The following is a 21,755-nucleotide window of genomic DNA, read 5'->3' on the forward strand; positions in this document are numbered from 1 at the left end:
ATACAAATGACGGCTGTACACCTGGACCTTTGCACATGGACCCGATGGACTGCATAGGAATCAGACTGACCACATCTATGAAAGAAATGGTTAGAGAAGCTCCAACTAGCCTAGGTCCAGACTGTGGGTCAAAGCAATTACTCGTATAAATTCACATTGATGCTGAAGAAAATGAAAATCATTTACAAAAGCATCGCTCCTGCATGCTGCGTAGTATTCCACTGTGTGAATGTGGCATGATTTCCCAATCCATTCGTTTGTGGTTGGACATTTGGGCAGTTTCCATGTTCTTGCGATGGTGAATAACGCTGTGATGAACATTGGTGTATAAATCTCAGTTTGTGCCTCAGTTCTCATTTTCTCAGGGTATATTCCAAGTAGTGGATAGCTGGGTCATATGGAGCAATGATTTTTGTAAATTATTACCCAATTTAGGATGGACTGGTGAACATTCTCCTGAGTGAACTGTCCCACAAAGATAAAAATTGTATAAAACCATTATTGTAGAATGAGTATAACTATCCAAGAGGGATGAAAGAGGGTCGAAGTAGAGGGATGAGAATGTGGGGGGAGGGACAGGGGAATTAATCATGGGTTTATACAATTTGATGGGGGGAGGTGAGGTAATTTGAAAGAATTTGTTCTTGAAAACAATGTATTTGAATTTTGTAAATAAACTAGTAAAAAATTTAAAAAAAATCCAGAAGAACCAGGATATGATCTTGAATCTATTCTATCTGAATTTCAAGATTATCTTAGCTTTGCTTTTCTTGTGTATGGTGGAGCCGACTGCCATAGGAGGAGATTGCCCATCCTCCAGTAGAGCATCTGGTGGATTCCAGCTCACACTTTTGGGATTGCAGTGCAGATTCTTGACACTATGGCACCAGAGCCCCCCAAAGATCATCTTGAGAATGGATTTGAAGCAATAATTAAAGACCAGATGAGTTATGGGACAATATCGAGGATATCCATGAATAAAGTAAAAGATCATTACAAAGACAGAAGAGAAATAAACTGAAATGGATTTCAGAAGAGACTCTGAAAATTGTACTAGAGCGTTGAGAAGCCTAAACAGAGGGGAAACATGCCAAAGTAAAAAGAGCTAAACAGACAATTTCAAAGGGCAACTTGAGAAGACAAAGCTAGTGGCATAGTCTGGAGAAAGTTGTGCTCCTAACCCAAAGGCCACATCTCTCTGGCAGTTCAAATTCACACTCGACTCCATGATAGATGGGCAACCTGTCCCTGTGATATTTACAGCCTCCAAAATCTGCAGGGTCATCTGTGATTAGATCCGACTTCTTGGCAATGAATTTGAGTTTTTTTGAGACAGAGCAAGTTGCACACAGCAACTTGAAGCTGAAGACATGAATCTCTGTTAGTGGGGAAGAGTATAAAAGAGGATGAGAACGGTGGTAACAACGTGAAAATTGTCACCAAATAAGACACTGAATTGCACATGCAAGAATATTGGTCTGTGTCCCATGTACATTCTCAACAACACCAGTACAACTTAAAAATTGTTTACAACTTCTCATTGTTCCCTGTATGTTGACTTCTTCATCAACACATTCACTCCAAGGGCTCGCATCTCACATTATCCTGTGAGATGTAGTAAATTCCTTTTTAAAAAAAATCTTACTTGTGAAGAGCTCTGGTAGTGCTTTGAACTGAAAGGTCACTGGTTCAAATCCACCAGCTGTTCCCTGGAAGAGCGCTGGACAGGCTCCTCTGCAAAGATGGAAACTGTTGATGAGGCACCATGAATCAGAAGCAATCAGCTGGCAGTGCTTTTTTGTTTTGTTTATATTCCTTTTTCTTTCTTTTCTCCTTTCAGTAAAGAAATGTAGACAGGAAGGACCGAGGGCATTGACTTTGGCCTGTCGTTTGTCCACAGGTGTTGGGGACGAGCTGCTGGAGATGAAGCCCCCAGGCCATGAGGAGGGGACACAGGCCGACTCTGGGGAGGCAGGAATCCTCCGGAAGGCAGTGGAAGATTACTTCGGCCTCTGTTACGGTGGGCACCTCTGTTACAGCGCGCCACCGGACCACTGCTCTAGTAACTCAGTGACCAGCCTGGCAGGGCTGCTCGTGATCTTACTGGTACAACGATTTGCACACTTAGCTACTAACCTCCAGGTCAGTGGTTCAAACCCACTAACCTCTCAGCAGGAGAAAGATGATGTAGTCTGCTTCCATCTTAACAGCCTCAGAAATGCCGTGGGCAGTTCTGCTCTGTCCTGAAGGGACACTGTGGGCCTGGATCGATTTAATAGCAGTAAGCTGAGGCATTTGGGGTTTTGGCTTTAACAACTTAAAATGCTTCTAATGTTTTAAATTCCACATTATTTTTGAAAATGTTTCCTGCTATATGGTCATGGTTGTAGTCCCTTTCACTCACCTCTATCTGTGTGCCTTGTCTGCCTGCCTGTATATTTGCTGCTAAAATCTACATGGTTATAACGTGAACATCTAGGTCTTCAGTGTTGTTGTTAGGTATAATTGAGTCAACTACCTTTCATACCAACCCTGTGAACAACTGGGCTGAACTTTGCTCTTTCCTGTGCCACCCTTACCCTAACACACTCAAGTTCAGTACAGTCACTGTGTCACTTCATCTTGTTGAAAATCTTTCTCTCTCATGCTGACCCTCCTCCACTTTTCCAAGCATAGTGTCCTAAATATGTAAGATGGAATTTCACCATCCTTGCCTCCACAGAGCACTCTGGTTTCATTTTCTCCAGGAAAGATCTGTTAGTTCTCTTGGTGATCCATGCGATATTCAGTACCGTTTTCCAACACCATAACTCAAAGTCAACAGTTCTGTCATCCTTAGTCATTGTCCAACTTTCCAATCATAGCAAGCAATTAAAAGATCATGATTTGGATCAGGCACACTTTAGTCTTTAAACTGTTGTTGCTTAGGGAGCTCTGGTGGCCTAGTGCCAAGAATCTGCAGTGCAATCCCAGAGGCATGCAGATCAAATCCACCAGATGCTCTGCTGGAGACAGAGGGACAAACACCTCCTGTACCAGTCATCCAATTTGATGGTACACACACTAATAATAATAATAATAATAATAATAAATTTTTTTAAAAAAACAACCAAAACCCTATTGTTGCTCTTTAATACTATGGAGCGGTCCTTGAGAGCAGATTTTTCCAGTGCAACTTGTCTTTGATTTCTTAGGTGCCAAGGATGTTGATGGTGGATCAAAGAAAAATGAAATCATTGACAACCTCAGTGTTTTCTCCAGCCAGAACAATATTCTTCCAGAAACCATCTTGATCTTTTACGATCTATCAGACCTTCCATAGGCAATAGATCCACTCCTTGTTTGCGGGCTGGGGACTTCAGAGCAGGGCTGAAGTTACTGCAGATTTACTCTGTTGGTTTAGTCAACACCTGCCCCTTCCCTCTCTCCCCACCCGCTGGTCAGAAAGGGATTAAAAACAGAGAAAATAAAGGTACCTGCAGAGTCTTTTCATTGAATCAGAGCTAAGTGGGGTTTTTTTTTAGAGCTAAGTGTTTTGAAAGTGGCTCTTGTGCCTGTCAGCTGCCATTGAACCCACCTCCAGCGATCTTACAACAGACCAGCCATCTCCATGACCACTGCTTGTCTGCGGGAGTGAGCTCTTAGGGCTCTAGTGTCCCCCGCATGTTTTCACACACCTGCTTCCTGACTTTTGAAAGCAAGGTCACTCAGTGACCACCCTGGTGTCACATCAGGGACAGGAGAAGCACCTTTGCGTGTGGGGCCTGGTGCCCCGTTCCTATGCAGCTTCACCCAGTCATGTCACCCACAGGCCTCTGTGAGCATTTGACTTCGGGGATCCTCAGCACAGGGGATCCTGGGTCTCAGGCTCCATTTTTCTGTGACAAGTGGGCCTCCAGCACCACACGCTTCGTCAGCCAGTGTAGATGGGCAGGAACTTGGGAGAGTGACTGGACGCTGGGTTTATTTGCTGACACAGGACTGTGGCCCTAACTGTGTGGTGTGATGTAGGGACAGTGAAGTTCGGGTGGAGACCCCTGTCTTCTGCAGATAGCTACCTGGGACACCAAGTGAGGGGGCCCTTGTGCAGGTCTGGATGGCCCAAAGGGAGCCCCAAATCATCCAGCCACCAAGAAAGTCAGAGACTTAGTCTTTTCTCATTTTAGGGGAATATTTTAAAATAGAACAGCGTGTAAAGTTTTCTATTTTGACCTTCTGGTCTGGAATTTTATTAACTTGAATTATAGGAAGGAGCCTTGTGGCTCCGTGTGTACCGTGTCAGATTGCTAACTGAAAGGCTGGCAGTTTGAACCCACCAGCTATTCCTTAGGGCGTCTCCTTCCATGACGTTTACAGCTTCAGACACTCAATGGAGGGTCACCGTGGTCTGGACTCAAGTGGACAGCTGTCTATTTGGGTTTTGGCGGCATATCTAGGAATTACGGAAGCTCAGGTGGCCTACTGGTAAGAAACTGTGTGTACTGCAATCCCAAAGGCCTGTGGTTCAAATCCACCAGCTGCTCCGTGGGAAGGTGGACAGTCAGCTCCCCTATGATTTACTGCCTCTGATAATCTGCTGGCGGGTCAACTATGGGTCAGTTCTGACTCTGTGGCATACAACAGCAACAACATAGAGGGACGGGAATGTCCGGTCCCTGTGTGTCTTCAGAGCCACATGTCCCCACGTGTAAGTACATGCTTGTGTTCACACCACCTCTGCCCCCGCTTGCAGGTAGAGCCCTTGGCACGGCAGCGATGGTTCCTGTGCCCTACGAGAAGATGCTCCGAGACCAGGCGGCAGTGGCCGTGCACGGCCTCCCTGAAGGCGTCGCCTTGAAACACCCCAAGAATTACAGCCTCACAACCCTCAAGTGGATTCTGGAGAACAAAGCAGGGATTTCGTTCGTCGTAAACAGGTGGCATGATCTGGCCATGTAAAGAAAGACTGGCCGCATCCTTTTCATTTGTTTATTGACTGTCCCCTGTTACTCACTCATTACTGTCATGTCAGAACTGACTCATAGCCGGCCTTCCAGTGTGTTTTCACGGCTGTGATACTCCTAGCTTCACACCGATGTACAGTGTCCAGGCACAGTTGAAGGCCTGGAGGGCTGGATGCTGAAAGTACCCGGGGGAGGAGCGTGTTGCCTCCACCCTCCTTGCTGGGATGCTCTCAGCCTGTCAGCAGCTCACTAGACGCTGGTTTTGTTTTCAGACCCATGAAAGCAAAGATCCACTTGGGTTCTCTTCAGATTATGGAGAACTAGTGTGAATGTTAAAGCGAAATGATAGGAAGTGGAGTTTATAAATGTGTGTGTGTGTGTGTGTGTGTGTGTGTGTGTGTGTGTGTGTACCTGCACATCCTCTGGGGGCCCCCCGTTGGCTAACTCACAGTCTCGCTCTTTTCCAGGCCATTCCGGGAGCCCAGGGATCCACCAGGTAAGTGAGGCAACTCCAGCATGGCCACGCATAGCTGCTAAACCAGCCCTGCTTTCCCTAGTAAAAGTATGAGCCTGGGTGCTTCTAATGCAGTTTGACTTTTTTTTTTGTCTCCCCGTTGAGGAGAGCACCCAGTTTATATGCCGACAGGCCTTTGACGTGTTTGTTGTATCCAGGGTTCTAAAATCAGCACCTATGTGTCTTTATTCATGCACAGGAAGTCATGGGATGGTTACAGAAGCCGAAAGAGCTGCCATCTCTCCAGGTGAAAGGTAAAGGGCTCTCCCGAGAAGTATCTGCAATCTATTCTGCTAAGATTAGCAGCAGACTAGTTATTAAACGGGAGCTCTAGTGGTCTAGCACTAAGAAGCCATGCTGCAGTCCTGAAAGTGAGCAGTTTCAATCCACCAGCTACTTCGCAGGAAGAGAAACAGTCTCATCCTGTGCCATTTACTGCCTCTGCAAACCCATCGGAGGGTCAGCTGCGGCTCGGTTCCAACTCAACGTAAATGACCAGTTACCAAAAGACAGAAGCCGGCAGTCGTCCCCCCCGTGTTTGCTCAGTTGTCCCACTCCATGATTTCGACGTTGATAGCGCCTCCTTCATTCAGCCCCCCACACCTCAGTGTCCCTGGGTTCTGTGGCTCGCTGGAAGGGCTCACAGGAACTCACAGCCATTTGGGAAATGACATCACCGTGAGTGATGCAGGCCAGTGTTTCATAGACTCTGAGCGATGGGTCAGGATCCTGTGGCCTGTTAGTTGCAGCTGGATACTGTGTCCTGGGGGGGTTAATATCCCAAAGGAGCACAGCACTGAGCTTCAAGGGGCCTCTAGTAGGATGGGGCTTGTATCCTACCCTACTCCTATCTCTTCAATACACTATAGACGTCATCACAAAACAGTTATTCAATGACTAGGAAAGCCATTTTTGAACAATAAGCCCTTGACACCACACCTGGACACTAAGGACTAAAATCGTCCCCCAGCCACAGAGAGGGAGAGTTCAGACTATGCGGAGGTGGCCTGGTGCCCATGTCACAGGGAATCCTGTGTGACGGGTTAGGATGCTAAGCTTGCTTCTTTCCCTTCTTTCTTCACGTGAGTGCTTAGAGCTGTAAGACTGTTTTCAATGAACAATTCCACAGCAGACTGTTCAGAGTTAATGTTGACCTTGAGGTGGTTTGAGGAGATGGGGGCCCTCAAACGCACTGCGTTGGTACTTGTGGTCACTCTCAACTTACCTGTCGTGAACAGGTTGCCTTCTCCTTTCAGCTGTGGCCCCACCAGAGTGAAAACTGAGCCCACAGAAGATTCTGGTATGTACGGAAACCTTCTGAACCATGGGTCCCATAGGTTATCATTGGACTCCTTCCTTTTGTTTGACTGCAAAGGGACTAGAACATTCATTTACCTCCATGGAGCCTTACTCAGGAAAAAAAAAAAGAAAATCACATTTTACTGAGGTATCTAGACAACAGAAGCTTCTAAGTCAGAAATTACTAGATGCTAAGATATTATCAGGTACTGCTGGCAGCCTGGTTTCTAGGGAGTTACGCGGTCAACCCAAAGCAGACAGTTCAAATCCACCAGCTGCTCCACAGGAGAAAGATGGGCATGCGATTATAGTCTCTGAAAACGTGCTGGAGGATCAGCTATAATTCTTCCAACTCGACGCAGTAAGATCTTTTTAGTAAGATATGATCAGAATCTCTCTCCATACTAAGAAGTCAGGAATGTTCTAGCAAATAAGTGACAGGTTCTTTTGCTGGTTGTAATGTTGCCTGTGACTCAAAGCAGAACCTGAAGCTGTGTCCCCATTGGTCCATTTGTCTTCACACATCATTTCATGTTTCTTTTTTTGCCTCTCAAGGAGTTCCACTGAAGACAGCAGCCGTCTCCGTCAAGAAGGAATCAGAAGACCCAAATTATTATCAATACAATTTGCAAGGTAATCCTGTTTAAGAACCATGTTCTTCCCCAAAAGTTGTGCGCATGTCAAGTCTTTATTTTCTACCCATCAGAAAAACAGGCAAAGGAAAAATTTCACATATGTTTACTGGGCATCTCTTATACTGCCATTTAAAAATAATTACTCTGTATTCCTTTCTGTGCTAATTGTTTAAATTGTTCTGCATCATTTTTGTTTGTGTTGATTAGTGTCTATGCCTTTTGCAGACTCTGCTTCTTTTCCTTTTAGGAAGCCACCAATCTGCCTCCAGCAACGAAGCAGTAGAGATGGAGTTGCCAGTGGAAGGTAAAAAGTGTTGGTTAATTTACCATATTTCACAGAGAGCACACACCTTTAATAAACACTGGCCGAGTCCTCAGCTGAAGTGTGGTGCTGAGGACCCTTTGACTGTCCTGGGTGGTAAGCGAGGCACAGGAAGGACCAGGCTGAGCCCTCAGTGCTGAGATATCCCTCACCAGTGTTGCCTGTTACTGTCTCTCTTACTGGGGTAGCATGCCAGGATTCATGTGGACAAAGCTGAATGGTATTTTAGGATGTTCTTGAGTTGGAAGTGAAACTAGATAATGAGTTCTCTCCATTCATCTATAAATCTCAAGGATCCTAATTAAAGCCTTAGCTCTGGGGAAAGGAGAAAACAGTCTCACTGAAGCGGCTAGTTGATTAGAACTACCAACCTTTCCTTTAGCAGCTTAGTACACACTACACCCTCAGGGCTCACAAACTGGCTCATGTACAAGATAAAACGGAAGAAGATTTGCTGTCTAAATCTGGAGGTGTGCACCATCTGGGCCAATTTACAGGCCAGATTATCTTGCATTTAGGAATTGTGTGCTTTAGCACCAACACGATGAAGTCAGGGGGTGCATTGAGTAGCTGTTCGGATCTGGGTGCTGGAGTTCTTTGCAGGGAGCATGGTTCCAACATGCCAGCCATCCCTACTGCCCCAGGAGATTGTGGGTAGGACTTACCCAGAGAAAGAGGCTCAGCCCATTTCTACTATTGTTCATAGAGTCAGGCGTCTTGAACTTAACTGCGTACACGCTAATGAGGCAGGTTGACCAAGCTTTTGCAAAATGTCCTTTTATTTTCTGTTTTCCTTCTCATTCAGCTCAATCTTTGACCTCTTTCAGGTGAGGTATGGGGCAATCTTTCCAAGTTCTGCTTAAATATATTTCTCTTTCAAACCATACTATTCTCTTTTATTGGAGATTGTTAAGATATTGATCACTTGGTTATTTGAAAAAATACAGACAGTATTTAGAACCAAGATATTTTGCTTAGAAGGCAGTTGAAGAAATGGCATTTAAATTATTTTATTGGATATTTTCCTTGAAAATGCTTCACTTTGGAAGACTTTATTATCACAGTGCAGTGGGAAGTTCATTGACAATAGAACTGAATTTGTTTTTGGAGGTGATTTATTGTTTTACCTTTTTTTTTTTCACATCCATATTTTTTAAACAAATATGAGTTGGAAAGGGAGTTCTGGTAACTTGGTATCAGGTGCCATTGAGTACAACTCAGTGAGTCTATGAACAGCAGATCTGAACTCTATCCTTGGCCAGCATCTCTGACTCATTTGAGCCCATTGCTGTACTCACTGTGCCGGTCTCTTTAGTTGAAGTTCTTCCCCTCTTTTGCTGACCCCTCCACTTTTCCAAGAATCATGTCCCGCTCCAAGGAATAGCCTCTGCAAACAACATGACCAAAGTATATGAGACGTAGAAAGTTGCCAAAGACAAAGGAGAGCTCCGCTGTGCCTTCCCTCAGGTTCCCCCAGAGATTGAACCTGGGTGACATTAGGACAAGGGAGCTCTGGTGGCATAATCCTCAGGGTGCTGCCGACCCAAAGGTCAAGCCTCTCCAGCCTTGGTCAGTTAATGAAATGGCTTCACATGTGACTACAGCAGTGGATTCGAGCTTGGCGGTGACTGTGAGAACGGAGCAGAGCGCAGCAGGGCCAGGTTTGGGTCTGTTGTTCGTAGGGTCGCTGAGTCATAGCCCACTAACACCTAAGTAGCCCTAACAATATTCCTGGTAACAACAGGAACACCCTTTGACCACCTGAATCCCACAGCCCACACTGAGGCGATTCTGTTCCTGTGCGTATGGGAACTGTATTCTTTGACAGTATCAGAATGTTCCTTATCTTCCCTCATCCTTTTTAAAAATTAAAAATTACTTTGTTTGTTAAGTGTAAAATAGGTTTAAAATTCCAGTTGGCTTTAGGATAATAAACTCTTTGGGTCTAAAGGCCCCAAAATATTGGAGCAGGAGAATACTTAATAATGAATATCATCCTAGAACTTCTGTGTTTCAAGGTTTGATCCCACCGGCCCCTACAGAGGCAAACGAGGACGCCAAAGCCGAGGTGAAGATGGAAGGTTAGTGTCTGCGACCCTTTCACTCCGCCTTTCACTCCAGAGCTGTGGTTTCATCCTTACCAAAGACTTCATGCTGGAAAAGGTGGAGGGTCCGAGAAGGGAAGGAAGACCTCCAACAGGAGGGATTGTCCCCGTGACTTCAACTGTTGGGGGCAGGGGCTCAGGCAGGTCAGAGGTCAGGATGCTGCAGGACAGGGAAAGGCTGCTCTCTTTTGTTATTGTTGTTGTTGTTGTTGTGTGCCGGAGGGTCAGATGGCCCACAGCTGCCCCTCTAGCAGGTTTTCAAAGGCAATGAATCACACAGGAGGAGATTGTCCATCCAGAAGCAGATTACCAGGCCTTTCTTCCCAGGCACTTTTGCCTGGGTTTAAGCTATTCACCGTTTGACACTAAACCATTTGCAGTGCCCCTGAACTCCTGTTTACCTATTAGGGACACAGTGTGGGTTAGTGATGGGCTCTGTGAGAGGGCGTGCCAACCTCCGCAGCGCTGTTGGGAGCTGAGGGGCTGTGTAAATGCTTTGTGGGCAGTTCTGTGTGAGAGTCTGGGAAACAGCAGGAGACCCTGATGAACTGTGGGGACTCTGCCTTTAACTTCTCACTGTGTGCAGCCTCTCAAAGCCAAATATTTGCAGAGCATACAGCTGGGGCTTTGAGATCCTCAGACACAAGCCGACGGACCTGTTTCCGTTTTTCACATTTGACTTAACTCTATTGTGTTGACTATTGATTGTATTTATCCTTTGACCGGAAAACATGATTATGCCGTTTGTGCTTTCACTGGTCAGCCAGACCTGAGCCTGTTAATCACAGGAGGTCGACTGCTTCCATGTTCTCTAAGACTTATATGCATCTTATTTTTTTTAACTGGAAGTATCAGTAAAGAAACACTTTTTAACACATTTCTTTTTTATGTGAAATCAAACTGACTGGGGTCTTGCTAGTACAGTTCCCTTTATCGGTTCTGATCATAGCAGCCTCACAGGTGTCAGAGTAGAACTGCAGCCTGTAGAGTTTCCAGTGTCTGGTTTTTCAGAAATAGATCACCAGGACTTTCTTCCAAGGCACCTTTCTATAGTCTATAGACTTGAACCTCCAACCTTTCCATTAACAGCCAAGTGTGTTACCCATTTGCTCCACTAAAGACTCTAATTGGGGCTGTTGTTGTTGTCTGCTTCTGAGTTTGAACTGACCATAGCTGACCCTTCAGTGGATTTTCAGAAGTAGTAAATCACATGGGAGGAGACTGCCCAACTTTCTCCTACCGAGCAGTTGGTGGATTTGAACCACGTACCTTTGCATTGGCAGTGCAGTTCCTTGCCACTAAGCCACCAGAGCTGAGAAGTAAAAGCTACTGTGTCCTGTCAATTAAAGTCAGACCACCTTGTCACCCTGCAGCTAAGTGTTCTCTTAATTGCCAGAATTCTGATTCAGTCTGGGGCTTTGGTCCAAGTGGCACTCTGACATTCTTTGTTCAAGGACTTAGCTTTCTTTTCTATAAATCCTAAGCTTGGCTTTCTGTTTTAAGGAGGCACACAGCCACCTGGGATGGTAAATTCTACAGCGAGCGTTGAAGATCTCAACATTGTTCAGGTGGCCATTCCAGGTATGGAGATTTCTCAGACTTGTCATCATTTATTTCATACTTTTTGTTTTGTCTTAACTCTTCTGACATGCTTTAGGACGTTGGAGGTGTTAGGTTTTGCTTGGCTCACCCTGAGGTGAACTGTGGTTCAGAATATGAAATACACTGCAGGCTGCCGTGGTGAAATCCGGCCCACCGACAAGGTGAATACTTCTCCCAACCACAACTCCAGCATCGTCTAAAAATCAACACCAGCTACCATTGAACTGGAATTGGCCTCAGGAGAGACTCCCATTTGCTGCCCATCTTGAAGTAGTCTTCTTTTCTGAATATGTGCGTGTGGAATATATCCAGGAAAATACAAAGAAATCTAAGAGAGCACTCTTTCTCCAGGAATTAAAAACTGAGAGCTGGATCAGAGATGAAAGAGATTTCACTATGCACTGTTTCATTCCTGCTGAACTTTCTACCATTGCTTTAATTTCTCAGAATTTAAGAGAATGAACATTTAGAGGATTGAACATATTCCCTTCTAATCCTAATACATTTTACTCTTTTCATGTCTTATTGCATTGGCTAGCATTTCCAGTACAGTGCTGAAAGTGGTAGGAACAGGGGGCATTCTTTTCATGCATAATGTTAAAAATGTTCCCTAAAATGGTGTTCTTTTTTTCCCCTCCCACCCTCCTAAAATAGTATTTTTACAGAGAGTTATCATTTGGGAATTCTTTGTTGGCAATAATAGTTTCCGTATGCAAATTTCCAGCACAAATAAACTGAATAATCAGCTAGGCAAAATGCTTTCCCAGAATCTCTTCCAATCACTTTCTTCAAGGAAAATGCATTAGTAATTCCGTTGTGTTTGTTTGTTTGATTCTTTTTAGATGGTGAGAAGGAAAAATTATCAAATGCTGAAAAGATTAAGCAGCTGAGAGAGCAAGTCAACGAGCTCTTCAGCCGAAAATTTGGTAAGTTGCGTGCAAAATGAATGAATTTTTTTTAATTTAAATTTTTTTAAATTATTATTATTGTGTGTTTAGCATCAAATCAGATCTGACAGGTACAGGAGGAGATTGTCCCTCCTCCAGCAGAGCATCTGGTGGATTCAAACCGCGCACCTCTGGGATTGCAGTGCAATTTCTTGCCACTAGGCCACCAGAGCTTGCAAAAATGAATGAATTTTTTAAAGAGAAAAGTGAACCGGGGCGGGAAGGGAGGAAAATATGCAACAGTGAATGAATGGAAATCCAAATTTTCTGTAAACTTTCATTAAAATCACAATAAAAAATTTTAAAAAAAGGAAAATGTTAAGTTGCTGTATCATTAGTTCATGTTGTTGTTGTTGTTATGTGCCATCATATTGCCTATAGCTCATAGCAACCTCTCTGCACAATAGCCCTGAACTCCGTCCTGTGCTGAGCAAATCCCGCTGCCTGTGACACACTTGACCCCACTGCCTCAGTTACTGTGTCAGTCCATCTCGTCCAGGGTCTTTATCTCATGCGCTGTCCCTCCACCCTTCCACGCATGACGTTCTTCTCCAAGGACTGCTCCCTTCCGGCAACATGCTTGGTGCACTTGAAGTACTCCATTTAGTTGAATGCTGACAGTGTGACTGTGACAATGGGTTTGAACATAGCAGAGATGGTGAGGATTGTGCGTGACAGGGAGAGGCTCAAACCTGTTGTTCTTCGGGTTCACGTGAGCTGTAGTCAGCTCGATGACCCATGACGACAACAACGACCTGTAAGGAATTGACCTGTCTGAGAAGGAGCTGTAGTCAAATCTGGGCTATAGGAATTTTTACAGGGGAGCATTCACATAGACACCCTCATCAGTTACAATACTGCTGCAATTGTTTTACTAGTTTTGATTTATTGAGGTTTTACCATGATCAAGGGTTTCTTTGTTCAGTCATCAGAGACTTCAGGCAGATACTGTAATCGTCTTTTAATGGATGAAGAAATTGAGTCCGCTCCACATTGCCAGTTTCCAAATGGATGGTCCAGTGATGTCTATGCATCCTAGACCTGCTGGGAAGTCAGTCATCCCGGCTGAGCACCAGTGTGTCAGTTGTGCTGAAAGGTTGTAGAATCTTGACATTAAATATAAAGCACAACTTGGCAAAAGTAAGAGACAACACTTGAGACCAGAAGTCTTAGATGGTGCCCGGCTACCACTACCAACCATTCCGATCAGGGGGCACAACAGAAGTTCCCGGATAGAAGGGGAGAAAAATGTAGACTAGAGTTCAAATTCCCGAAAATGGCCTAGTGGGTAAGGAGTTCTGCTGCCAACCCAAAGACAGATGGTTCAAATCCACCAACTGCTCCACAGGAGAAAGGTGGGATAGTCTCCTCCTATACAGTTTACAGGCTCTGAAAACCCACTGGAGGATCAGCTCTGAGTCATTTCTGACTCGACAGCACTTAACTGCAATACAGTTAGAGAAGAGGAACCCCCGATAGTATTGCCTTCAGATAATGTTAGAACTTGGAACTGAAACTATTTCTAGAAAGCACCTTTCAACTGAGTAATAAAATGAAGACTATCACCACATGAGTAATGTGCTCCAGGCAACATTTAGTCCCAAAGCAGAGATGAGGCCAGGAGGGCAGGGAAGCTAGAGGAATGAAAACCGAACAAACAGCATGCTTGCACTGAAGGGAAGTGACAATCAACGTTAGAGGCAGGCTGTCTAAAAGTTGTTGAACAGGAACCTAGTCTGCTGTGTAAATGTTTACCTGAAACACAATACAATACTCGTTTTAAAAGCTAAATGGATGAGCTGACTCATCTTGAATGCTTGTCTCTTTGCAGGTGAAGCGATTGGGGTGGATTTCCCAGTGAAGGTTCCTTACAGGAAGATCACGTTCAACCCCGGCTGTGTGGTGGTGGATGGCATGCCTCCGGGGGTGGCTTTCAAAGCCCCTGGCTACCTGGAAATTAGCTCCATGCAGAGGATCTTGGATGCTGCTGACTTTATCAAATTCACAATCATTCGGTGAGTGAGTGCCCAGCTGGGTCCCAAGGATGCCACTTTCCAGAAGCCTGCAGTGCAGGGCACCAGCACATGGAGCAGCTTAGGCTTTGGGTCACACATGCAGGCATCGACTGGGTTGTTATTAGAGATTGTTACTAGATTCTGCACATAGAGAACAATGTCTTTGTTCATTTTAAAATGACAGAAAAGGGGCTAGGGAAATGGCTCACAAGTTTATATTTCCAGCGACTTTGAACTTGAACTGTGATCATGAACCCTCTTTCGCATCCTCCTCCATGGAGTCCTGCAATCTAACACCCATCAGTCTTAATTCTCAATTGCTATGTTTTCTCATATCCCAACGTTTTGGGGTTTTTGTTTCTGTTTTTAAGCAAAGGGGAAAAGAAGGAATGCAGCTCTGGCTTAGATGCACATCCACCTGTCCAGTTTTACCTTAACCAGTGTGGCCTGCAGTGCTTTAAGTAGTTTTCCATTAATTCCTACTGATCATATTTCCTGTCTCCCTCACAGCCATTTCTCACATGTCCCCCTCCCACTGCGTGGGGCTCCCCCCTCCTCATTTCAGCGAGAATCTCACGACCCTGTTGCAGGAGGCTCTGACCACCACCAGGGTGTGCTCTAAAACACTGACAAGCCTGCTCGCATCCAAAGGCCTGAGGTCCACACCCTGCACTACTGGCACCCCAAAATCTACCATCCAGTCCCTAACCCCACCCAGCCTTCTCTAAGTATAAATCCTGGCTACACTCTTCAGGGAGACCTGCTTCCATTTCTAATAACACCTGCGGGTGCCAATGCCAGCTTGGTATGTCCTGGCCTGTGTCCTAGCTCAGCTCTGAGAGCTTCCTCACATACCTCCTCCTCTCTCTCCTCAGCCACTGACAGGTAGGTGCTGCTGTCACAATCCCACTTTACAGACGAGAAAACAGAGGCAGAGAGCAGTTGAGTCCCTTGCCCCAGGCCACGGGGGCTGTTCCATGCCATGGCAGTGCTGGGATTTGTATGTGGGGAGCTTGGTCCCTGCAGTTACTCTGCTGCGGCTGCCCTCAGCGGCATCCTGTCTTACTCTGCCTCTGCCGGCCATACATCTCATTTCCCGCTAGTGGCCACCAGCCTCGGTCAGTTTTAGCCCTCCCTGCACAGCATGATTTGAAGTTCCACGAAGTTTGTTGACTGACCCTAAGTAGACACAGTGTAAGAATGAACTCTGTTGCATTCAGCATTGTCTCTTTCTCTCCAGACCACTTCCAGGAGTCGAGCTTAGCAATGGTGAGTATTGTGCATGGCAAGCATGTTCCAGAGCCTTCTGTGTTGAGTAGTGTCTCAGTCGGTCATCACCGTAGGCCTTTGCTACTGGAGCCCTAACTCCTCATGGAAGGTCTTCATTTTCCCTTGCAGACTATGAGGTCCTGTGATCTTGTTGTTTAAATCTTATTAACCAGACATTGTGTTCTTATTTTTAAAAAAAAATCTTATTTTTATTATTTTTTTGTGTGCGTGTACCGTCAAATCAGATCTGACAGGTACAGGAGGAGATTATCCCTCCTTCTCCAGCAGAGCATCTGGTGGATTCAAACTGCTCACCTCTGGGATTGCAGTTCAGCTTTTTGCCACTAGGCCACCAGAGCTTGCCAGTTGTGTTCTTCTTATACTCTGGTGGCCTAATGGTAAGGAGTTGTACTGCCAACACAAATGCATGCAGTTCAAACCCACCAGCTCCTCTGTGTGAGAAAAATGGACAGTCTTCTCCTATGTGATTTTCAACCTCTGAGAACCCTCTAGAGGGTCAGCTATGGGTCACTTCCAACTCAGTGGCACACAACAGCAGTCTGTCCTGGGAAACCTTATTTGTTCCAGCAGGGGCTTCCCCCCCTTGTGGCCACGGTGCTCCAGGTACAGTACTCAGCGCTCTGGGTCACCTGGGAAACAGTGTTAGCCTGGCCACCCAGCCCCCACTTCAGGCCCTCTGACCTCACCCTTCACATCCAAAAAGGGGGTCCCTAGAATCCAATCCAGTGCCGAAGTTATCATCTATACCAGTGCCCAGCCACTCTTCTTGTTAAATATTTTTTTAAATTATTTTTGTGTGTGTGTACCGTCAAATCAGATCTGACTGGTACAGGAGGAGATTGCCCCTCCTTCTCCAGCAGAGCATCTGGTGGATTTGTAAATATTTTTATTATTATTATTATAATTATTATTTTATTTTAACTTTTTGTTGTGGTTTGAGTGGAAGTGTGCAAATTGTATCCCCGTTCAACCCTTCATGGAGATCTTCTGTTATGACATTGATTACAGTACTCACAGTGTAGCCGCCTTCTTCCCACTTCCTCCCTGTTCCCCCCATTTCCATTCATCCTTCTAGTCAACCCCTTCCCACCTTCTGGGCTTTGTCCCTGAACACATGCTGCCCTTTTCATCTTGGACGGCTGAGTACTCTAAGGAGTCCGTGAACTGTTTTTACCATCTACATTGGACTCTTGCATGGAAGTCAGTGTAGTCCAGGGTGGACCCAGCAGACAGAGCTGGGGAGAGATGTTCTCAAGAGCTGAGTCCCTGGCTAGCTTCCTCACATCAGTTTTAAAACCTGAAGGTTTTTGTTTTGTTTTGACTTTAAATGCTGGTTGTTCCTAAACTCCCGTGGTTGCTGAATGTTCATTTCCAGTGAGTTAGTTGAAGGACAGACAGCTCCCATCTTATGAAACTCACTCGGGTTGAGTGGTTTTCAGTAATGCTCTTGAATAAATTTACAGAATTGTGCAACTGTTGCCACAGTCTCCTTTGAAACCATTTCCATCAGCCCCAGGACTATTTTTAAGACACTTCCTGTTTCCATCCTGGGCCCCAGACAACCACGGTGGCCTCACTGACCTGGGGCTTTGCTTGCGTTTTTCCTTCAGAGTGCACGTTGACCTCCCCTCCGTGTCCCAAAGGGCAGGTGACCCACACCTCAGTCATGGCCTTTGAGCCTAAAGCGCCATCACCTTCCAGTCCAGCCCATGTCCATAGGAGCCGTGCGGGGCTGTGGCCAGGCCAGAGTGTCCCATGAGTCACAAAGAAACCAAGCCTTTTGTGCTTGTCCCTTCAACTTTCCAAATTATCTTAAGAATAAAAAACCCCACTGCCGTTGAATTGATTCTGACATATACCAACCCTGGGGGACAGAGGGCCCCCCAAGGCTGTAAATCTTTCCAGAGAACAGACCACTATTAACTTTCTCCCATGGAGTAACGGGTGGGTTTGAACTGCCAACCTTTTGTTTAGGAGCCTATCTCTTACTCCACTGAGCCATCAAGGCTCCTTTAGATGAGTTGCTGCATGCGGTCGAGTCAGAGGTGACCCATAGCTGACCCTCTGGTGGGTTTTAGAGGCAGTTAATCGCCTCTTATAGAGGAGATTATCTGTCTTTTTCCCATGGAGCAGCTGGTGGATTTGAACTGTGTGCCTTCAGGATTGCAGCACAGCTTCTTACCAGGAGGCCACCACAGATATGCTAAAATGTAGAGAGGCTGCCACACCATTGCTGTTTAAACCAGACATGGCAGATGGCCCTCAGACGGCCCTCCCTGGACCTCCCCCAGGATGTCTTGAGTTAGGCGCATTCATTTTCTGAAAACAGAAATGGTGGCCAATGTTGACAAGCCAGGCCCTTTTTCCTGAGAATCCAGCTCTCTGGGTTTCCTTTGTTAGCAGTGTGACGAGCTGACCACAGCTTGAGCAGGGTGGCAGCTGCCCTCTGTCCCTCCCAGACCAGCCTGCCCCGCCACCCCGTCCCTCGTGGTGGTCAGCAGGCTGGGAGCAGTCTCTCGTTTCTCTGACCATAGAGCTACGAGAACAGTGAACTCTGTCTTGTCCCCATGTCTCTGTCAAAAGTGGGAAAGCGCAAGATAGACCAGGAGGGCCGCATGTTCCAGGAGAAGTGGGAGCGCGCCTACTTCTTCGTGGAGGTGCAGAGCGTCCCCACCTGCCTCATCTGTAAGCAGAGCATGTCGGTGTCCAAGGAGTACAACCTGAGGCGCCACTACCAGACCAACCACGGCAAGCGCTTCGACCAGTACACGGAGCAGGCACGTGAGCGCAAGCTGCAGGAGCTCAAGGAGGGGCTCGCCGAGCACCTGGCGGGGGCTGCGGGCCCGGAGCAGGGCCCCCCAGCGAAGGCCAGCACCCAGCCGGCTGACGACGTGGCATGGAGCCTGTGGGAGAAGCTCCGGGAGAAGCTGCGCTCCTTCGTGGCCTACTCGATCGCCATCGACGAGATCACAGACACCAACAACACCACCCAGCTGGCCCTCTTCATCCGCGGCGTGGACGACAACTTCGAAGTGTCCGAGGAGCTCCTGGATACGGTGCCCATGACGGGGACCAAGTCCGGAAACGAGATCTTTCTGCGTGTTGAGAAGAGCCTGAAAAAGTTCCACATCGACTGGTCGAAGCTGGTGAGCGTGGCCTCCACCGGCTCTCCCGCCATGGTCAACGGCCAGGACGGGCTGGTGACAAAGCTCAAGGCCAAGGTGGCCACGGTGTGCAAGGGCTCCGCCCTCAAGTCGGTGTGCTGCATTATCCACCAGGAGACCCTGTGCGCGCAGAAGCTGAAGATGGACCACGTCATGGACGTGGTGGTGGACTCGGTCCACTGGATATGCTCGCGGGGGCTCAACCACCGGGGCTTCACCACGCTGCTCTATGAACTGGACAGCCAGTACGGCAGCCTGCTCTACCACACCGACGTCAAGTGGCTCGGCCGCGGCCTGGTGCTCAGGAAGTTTTTCGAGTCCTTGAAAGAGATTGACTCCTTCCTGCTCTCCAAAGGGAAGCCTGTGCCCCAGCTGAGCTCCAGGGACTGGATCAAAGACCTGGCCTTCCTCGTGGACCTGACCATGCACTTAAACACGCTGAGCATGTCGCTCCAAGGGCACGCGCAGATCGTCACGCAGATGTATGACGTCATCCGGGCCTTCCTCGCCAAACTGTGCCTTTGGGAGACGCATCTGGCGAGGAACAACCTGGCCCACTTTCCCACCCTGAAATCCGTGTCCTCGGGGGACGAGGGCGACGGCCTGAACTACATCCCCAAAATCGCCGAGCTGAAGGCGGAGTTCCAGAGCCGGCTGTCCGACTTCAAGCTCTACGAGAGCGAACTGACCCTGTTCAGCTCCCCGTTCTCGGTGAAGATCGACGGGGTGCAGGAGGAGCTGCAGCTGGAGCTCATCGACCTGCAGTGCAACACGGCGCTCAAGGCCAAGTACGACAAGGTGGGCGTCCCCGACTTCTGCAGGCACCTCTGGAGCAGCTACCCCAAGTACAGGCACCACTGTGCCAAGATCCTGTCCATGTTCGGGAGCACCTACGTCTGCGAGCAGCTTTTCTCCATCATGAAACTGAGCAAAACCAAGTATCACTCCGAGCTCAAGGGGTCCCAGTGGGACTCCGTCCTGCACATTGCCACGGGATGAAGGGGAGCCAGGGCACCCCTGGCAGCTGGGAGCAGACCTCAGAGTCACAGAGGATCGAGGGGAGCGTGAGTGAGAGAAGATCTCCGGCTGCCGGCGTTTCCCATCGGGAGTGAGACATAACTTGTACAGTATCGCACCTGTTTGTATGCCCTTTTATGCTTCACCTTATTCAGTAAAAACCAGGACAGTCTTAGTAGCTCTCTGGTCACGGGTTTTCCTTCTGCTGGGCCTCTTTCTGTCGTCTGCATAGCCTGCCAACCTGAGCCAGCATTTGGACATTGGTCAGCAGATGTGCATGTTTGGGGGTGCATGTGTGTACATATGCCCCAAGTACATGCTAGATCAGCCGTGTCATGGTGTCTGTCTAATGTGTTCTCTGGTCTCAGCTGGAAGTCTGGGTTCAGGGTAGATAATGCTCTGTTTCCACACCTTCCCTGTGCATTTGAAATTGTTGCAAAGGAAAATGTTGGAGGAAACACAGATGATAACTCAGGGGAGCAGTTAGCTCAGGGGATCAGTGGACCCTTGCACCTGAGTCTACAGGACCCCAGAGAGGGAGGGAGGGACAGGCATGGAGCCACACTCGATTATATCTCTGCAGCCTCTGAGTCGTCCTCCACACCCGCCCAGAAAAGTAGAGCTTGGAGAGGAAAACCTCAGAACAGAGCTTCAGGGATAAATGCAGAGCGACTAGAAGGTCTGTGCGTGTGTGCGCACCAGGTGAGTTTACAGAACAAACCAGCTTCCTGGTGGATAGTTCCGCATGCAGTGTCTCCTGGCACTGCCCTCTGCCCACTTCCTCTGGTGCTGTTTCCTTTCTCTGAGTTCCCTGCCCCCCACTGCCTTCCCCTGGGTCACTGGCTCATGTTGTCCTTTTGATCTCACCTGGTGACTGTTCTCAGGTGTTGATGGTATGGGGCTCTGTTCTTTGACTGAGAGGGGGTCCCTCGGTGGCCCTTGCTCCAGGACTGAAGGTGTCCTAGGCCACAGTCTCAGGGCTCTTCCAGTTCCTGTCCAGCCAGTAGCTCTGATTCCCCTTTGTGGGTTTGATTTTTTTATGCTACATATTTCTCCCTTCCTGCCCCCGCCCCCTGGAGTGACATGGACTGAGTGAGGTTCATATGGTCTTTAGTTCTGTGGACTGATTGCTCCCTTGAGTTCTGTTTTGCATTTTTTCAACGCTTTATATTACAATAATTTCAAAGTTCCAGAAAAGTTGCCAAAATAGAGCATTATATACCCTTAACCCAGACTTAGTGGTAAGAAGCTGAACTGCAGTCCTGAAGGCACACAGAGTCCACCAGCTGCTCTGCAGGAGAAAGATGGGCAGTCTCCTCCCATGTGACCCACCAGAGGGTCGGCTCTGACAGGATGACACACAACAGCAATCGTCCAGACTTTCATTACACTATTCAAAATATAGTCTTTTTTTCCCCTTGTGTATTATCAAATCAGATGTAACTGGCACAGGAGATTACCCCTCCTCCAGCAAAGCATCTGATGGATTTGAATCACATGCCTTCGGGATTGCAGTGCAGCTTCTTGCCACTAGGCCACCAGAACTCCCTAAAATACATTCTTTACTTAGGTTTCACGGCCTTCATGGTTAACATTTCACTCCTGTTTATCGTTTAGTCACTCTCTTGGTCTTCGCTTTCTCATATGTAGATTAAGGTAGATTATTGTTGTTGTTGTTAAGTGCCATCGAGTCGCCTGTGACTCATAGCGACTCTGTGAACAGCAGGTATGAGCCTGCACCATCCTCACCACCTCTGATACGCTCAAGCACATTGCTGCCGTCACTGTGTCAGAAGCAGATGTGCACACAGCATATGTATGTACATGTAAACCCAACCTGTTGCTGTGACACTGACTCTGATCCATGGTGACTCAGAGGTTACGGAGCAGAACTGTTCCATT

At 47.2% G+C, this 21,755-nt stretch overlaps 1 protein-coding gene across 1 annotated transcript in view; it reads left to right on the forward strand.

Annotated features, from left to right (window-relative positions):
- The window catches only part of LOC102875407 (general transcription factor II-I repeat domain-containing protein 2-like), a 32,243-nt gene extending 12,408 nt beyond the window's left edge, over positions 1–19,835 (forward strand). The window contains exons 3-15 of the mRNA XM_006889783.1: positions 1,901–2,020; positions 4,733–4,916; positions 5,411–5,439; positions 5,657–5,711; positions 6,714–6,757; positions 7,312–7,389; positions 7,639–7,695; positions 9,732–9,794; positions 11,322–11,399; positions 12,263–12,346; positions 14,199–14,382; positions 15,623–15,651; positions 18,256–19,835. Of these exons, the coding sequence (XP_006889845.1) occupies positions 1,901–2,020; positions 4,733–4,916; positions 5,411–5,439; positions 5,657–5,711; positions 6,714–6,757; positions 7,312–7,389; positions 7,639–7,695; positions 9,732–9,794; positions 11,322–11,399; positions 12,263–12,346; positions 14,199–14,382; positions 15,623–15,651; positions 18,256–19,835 (2,585 nt within the window). The remainder of the gene's footprint in view (positions 1–1,900; positions 2,021–4,732; positions 4,917–5,410; positions 5,440–5,656; positions 5,712–6,713; positions 6,758–7,311; positions 7,390–7,638; positions 7,696–9,731; positions 9,795–11,321; positions 11,400–12,262; positions 12,347–14,198; positions 14,383–15,622; positions 15,652–18,255) is intronic.
- The last annotated feature ends 1,920 nt before the right edge of the window (positions 19,836–21,755 follow it).

Source organism: Elephantulus edwardii, unplaced genomic scaffold, assembly GCF_000299155.1.
Source record: "Elephantulus edwardii isolate Elephantulus edwardi_28Jun2011 unplaced genomic scaffold, EleEdw1.0 scaffold00080, whole genome shotgun sequence".
Taxonomy (NCBI): Eukaryota; Metazoa; Chordata; class Mammalia; order Macroscelidea; family Macroscelididae; genus Elephantulus; species Elephantulus edwardii.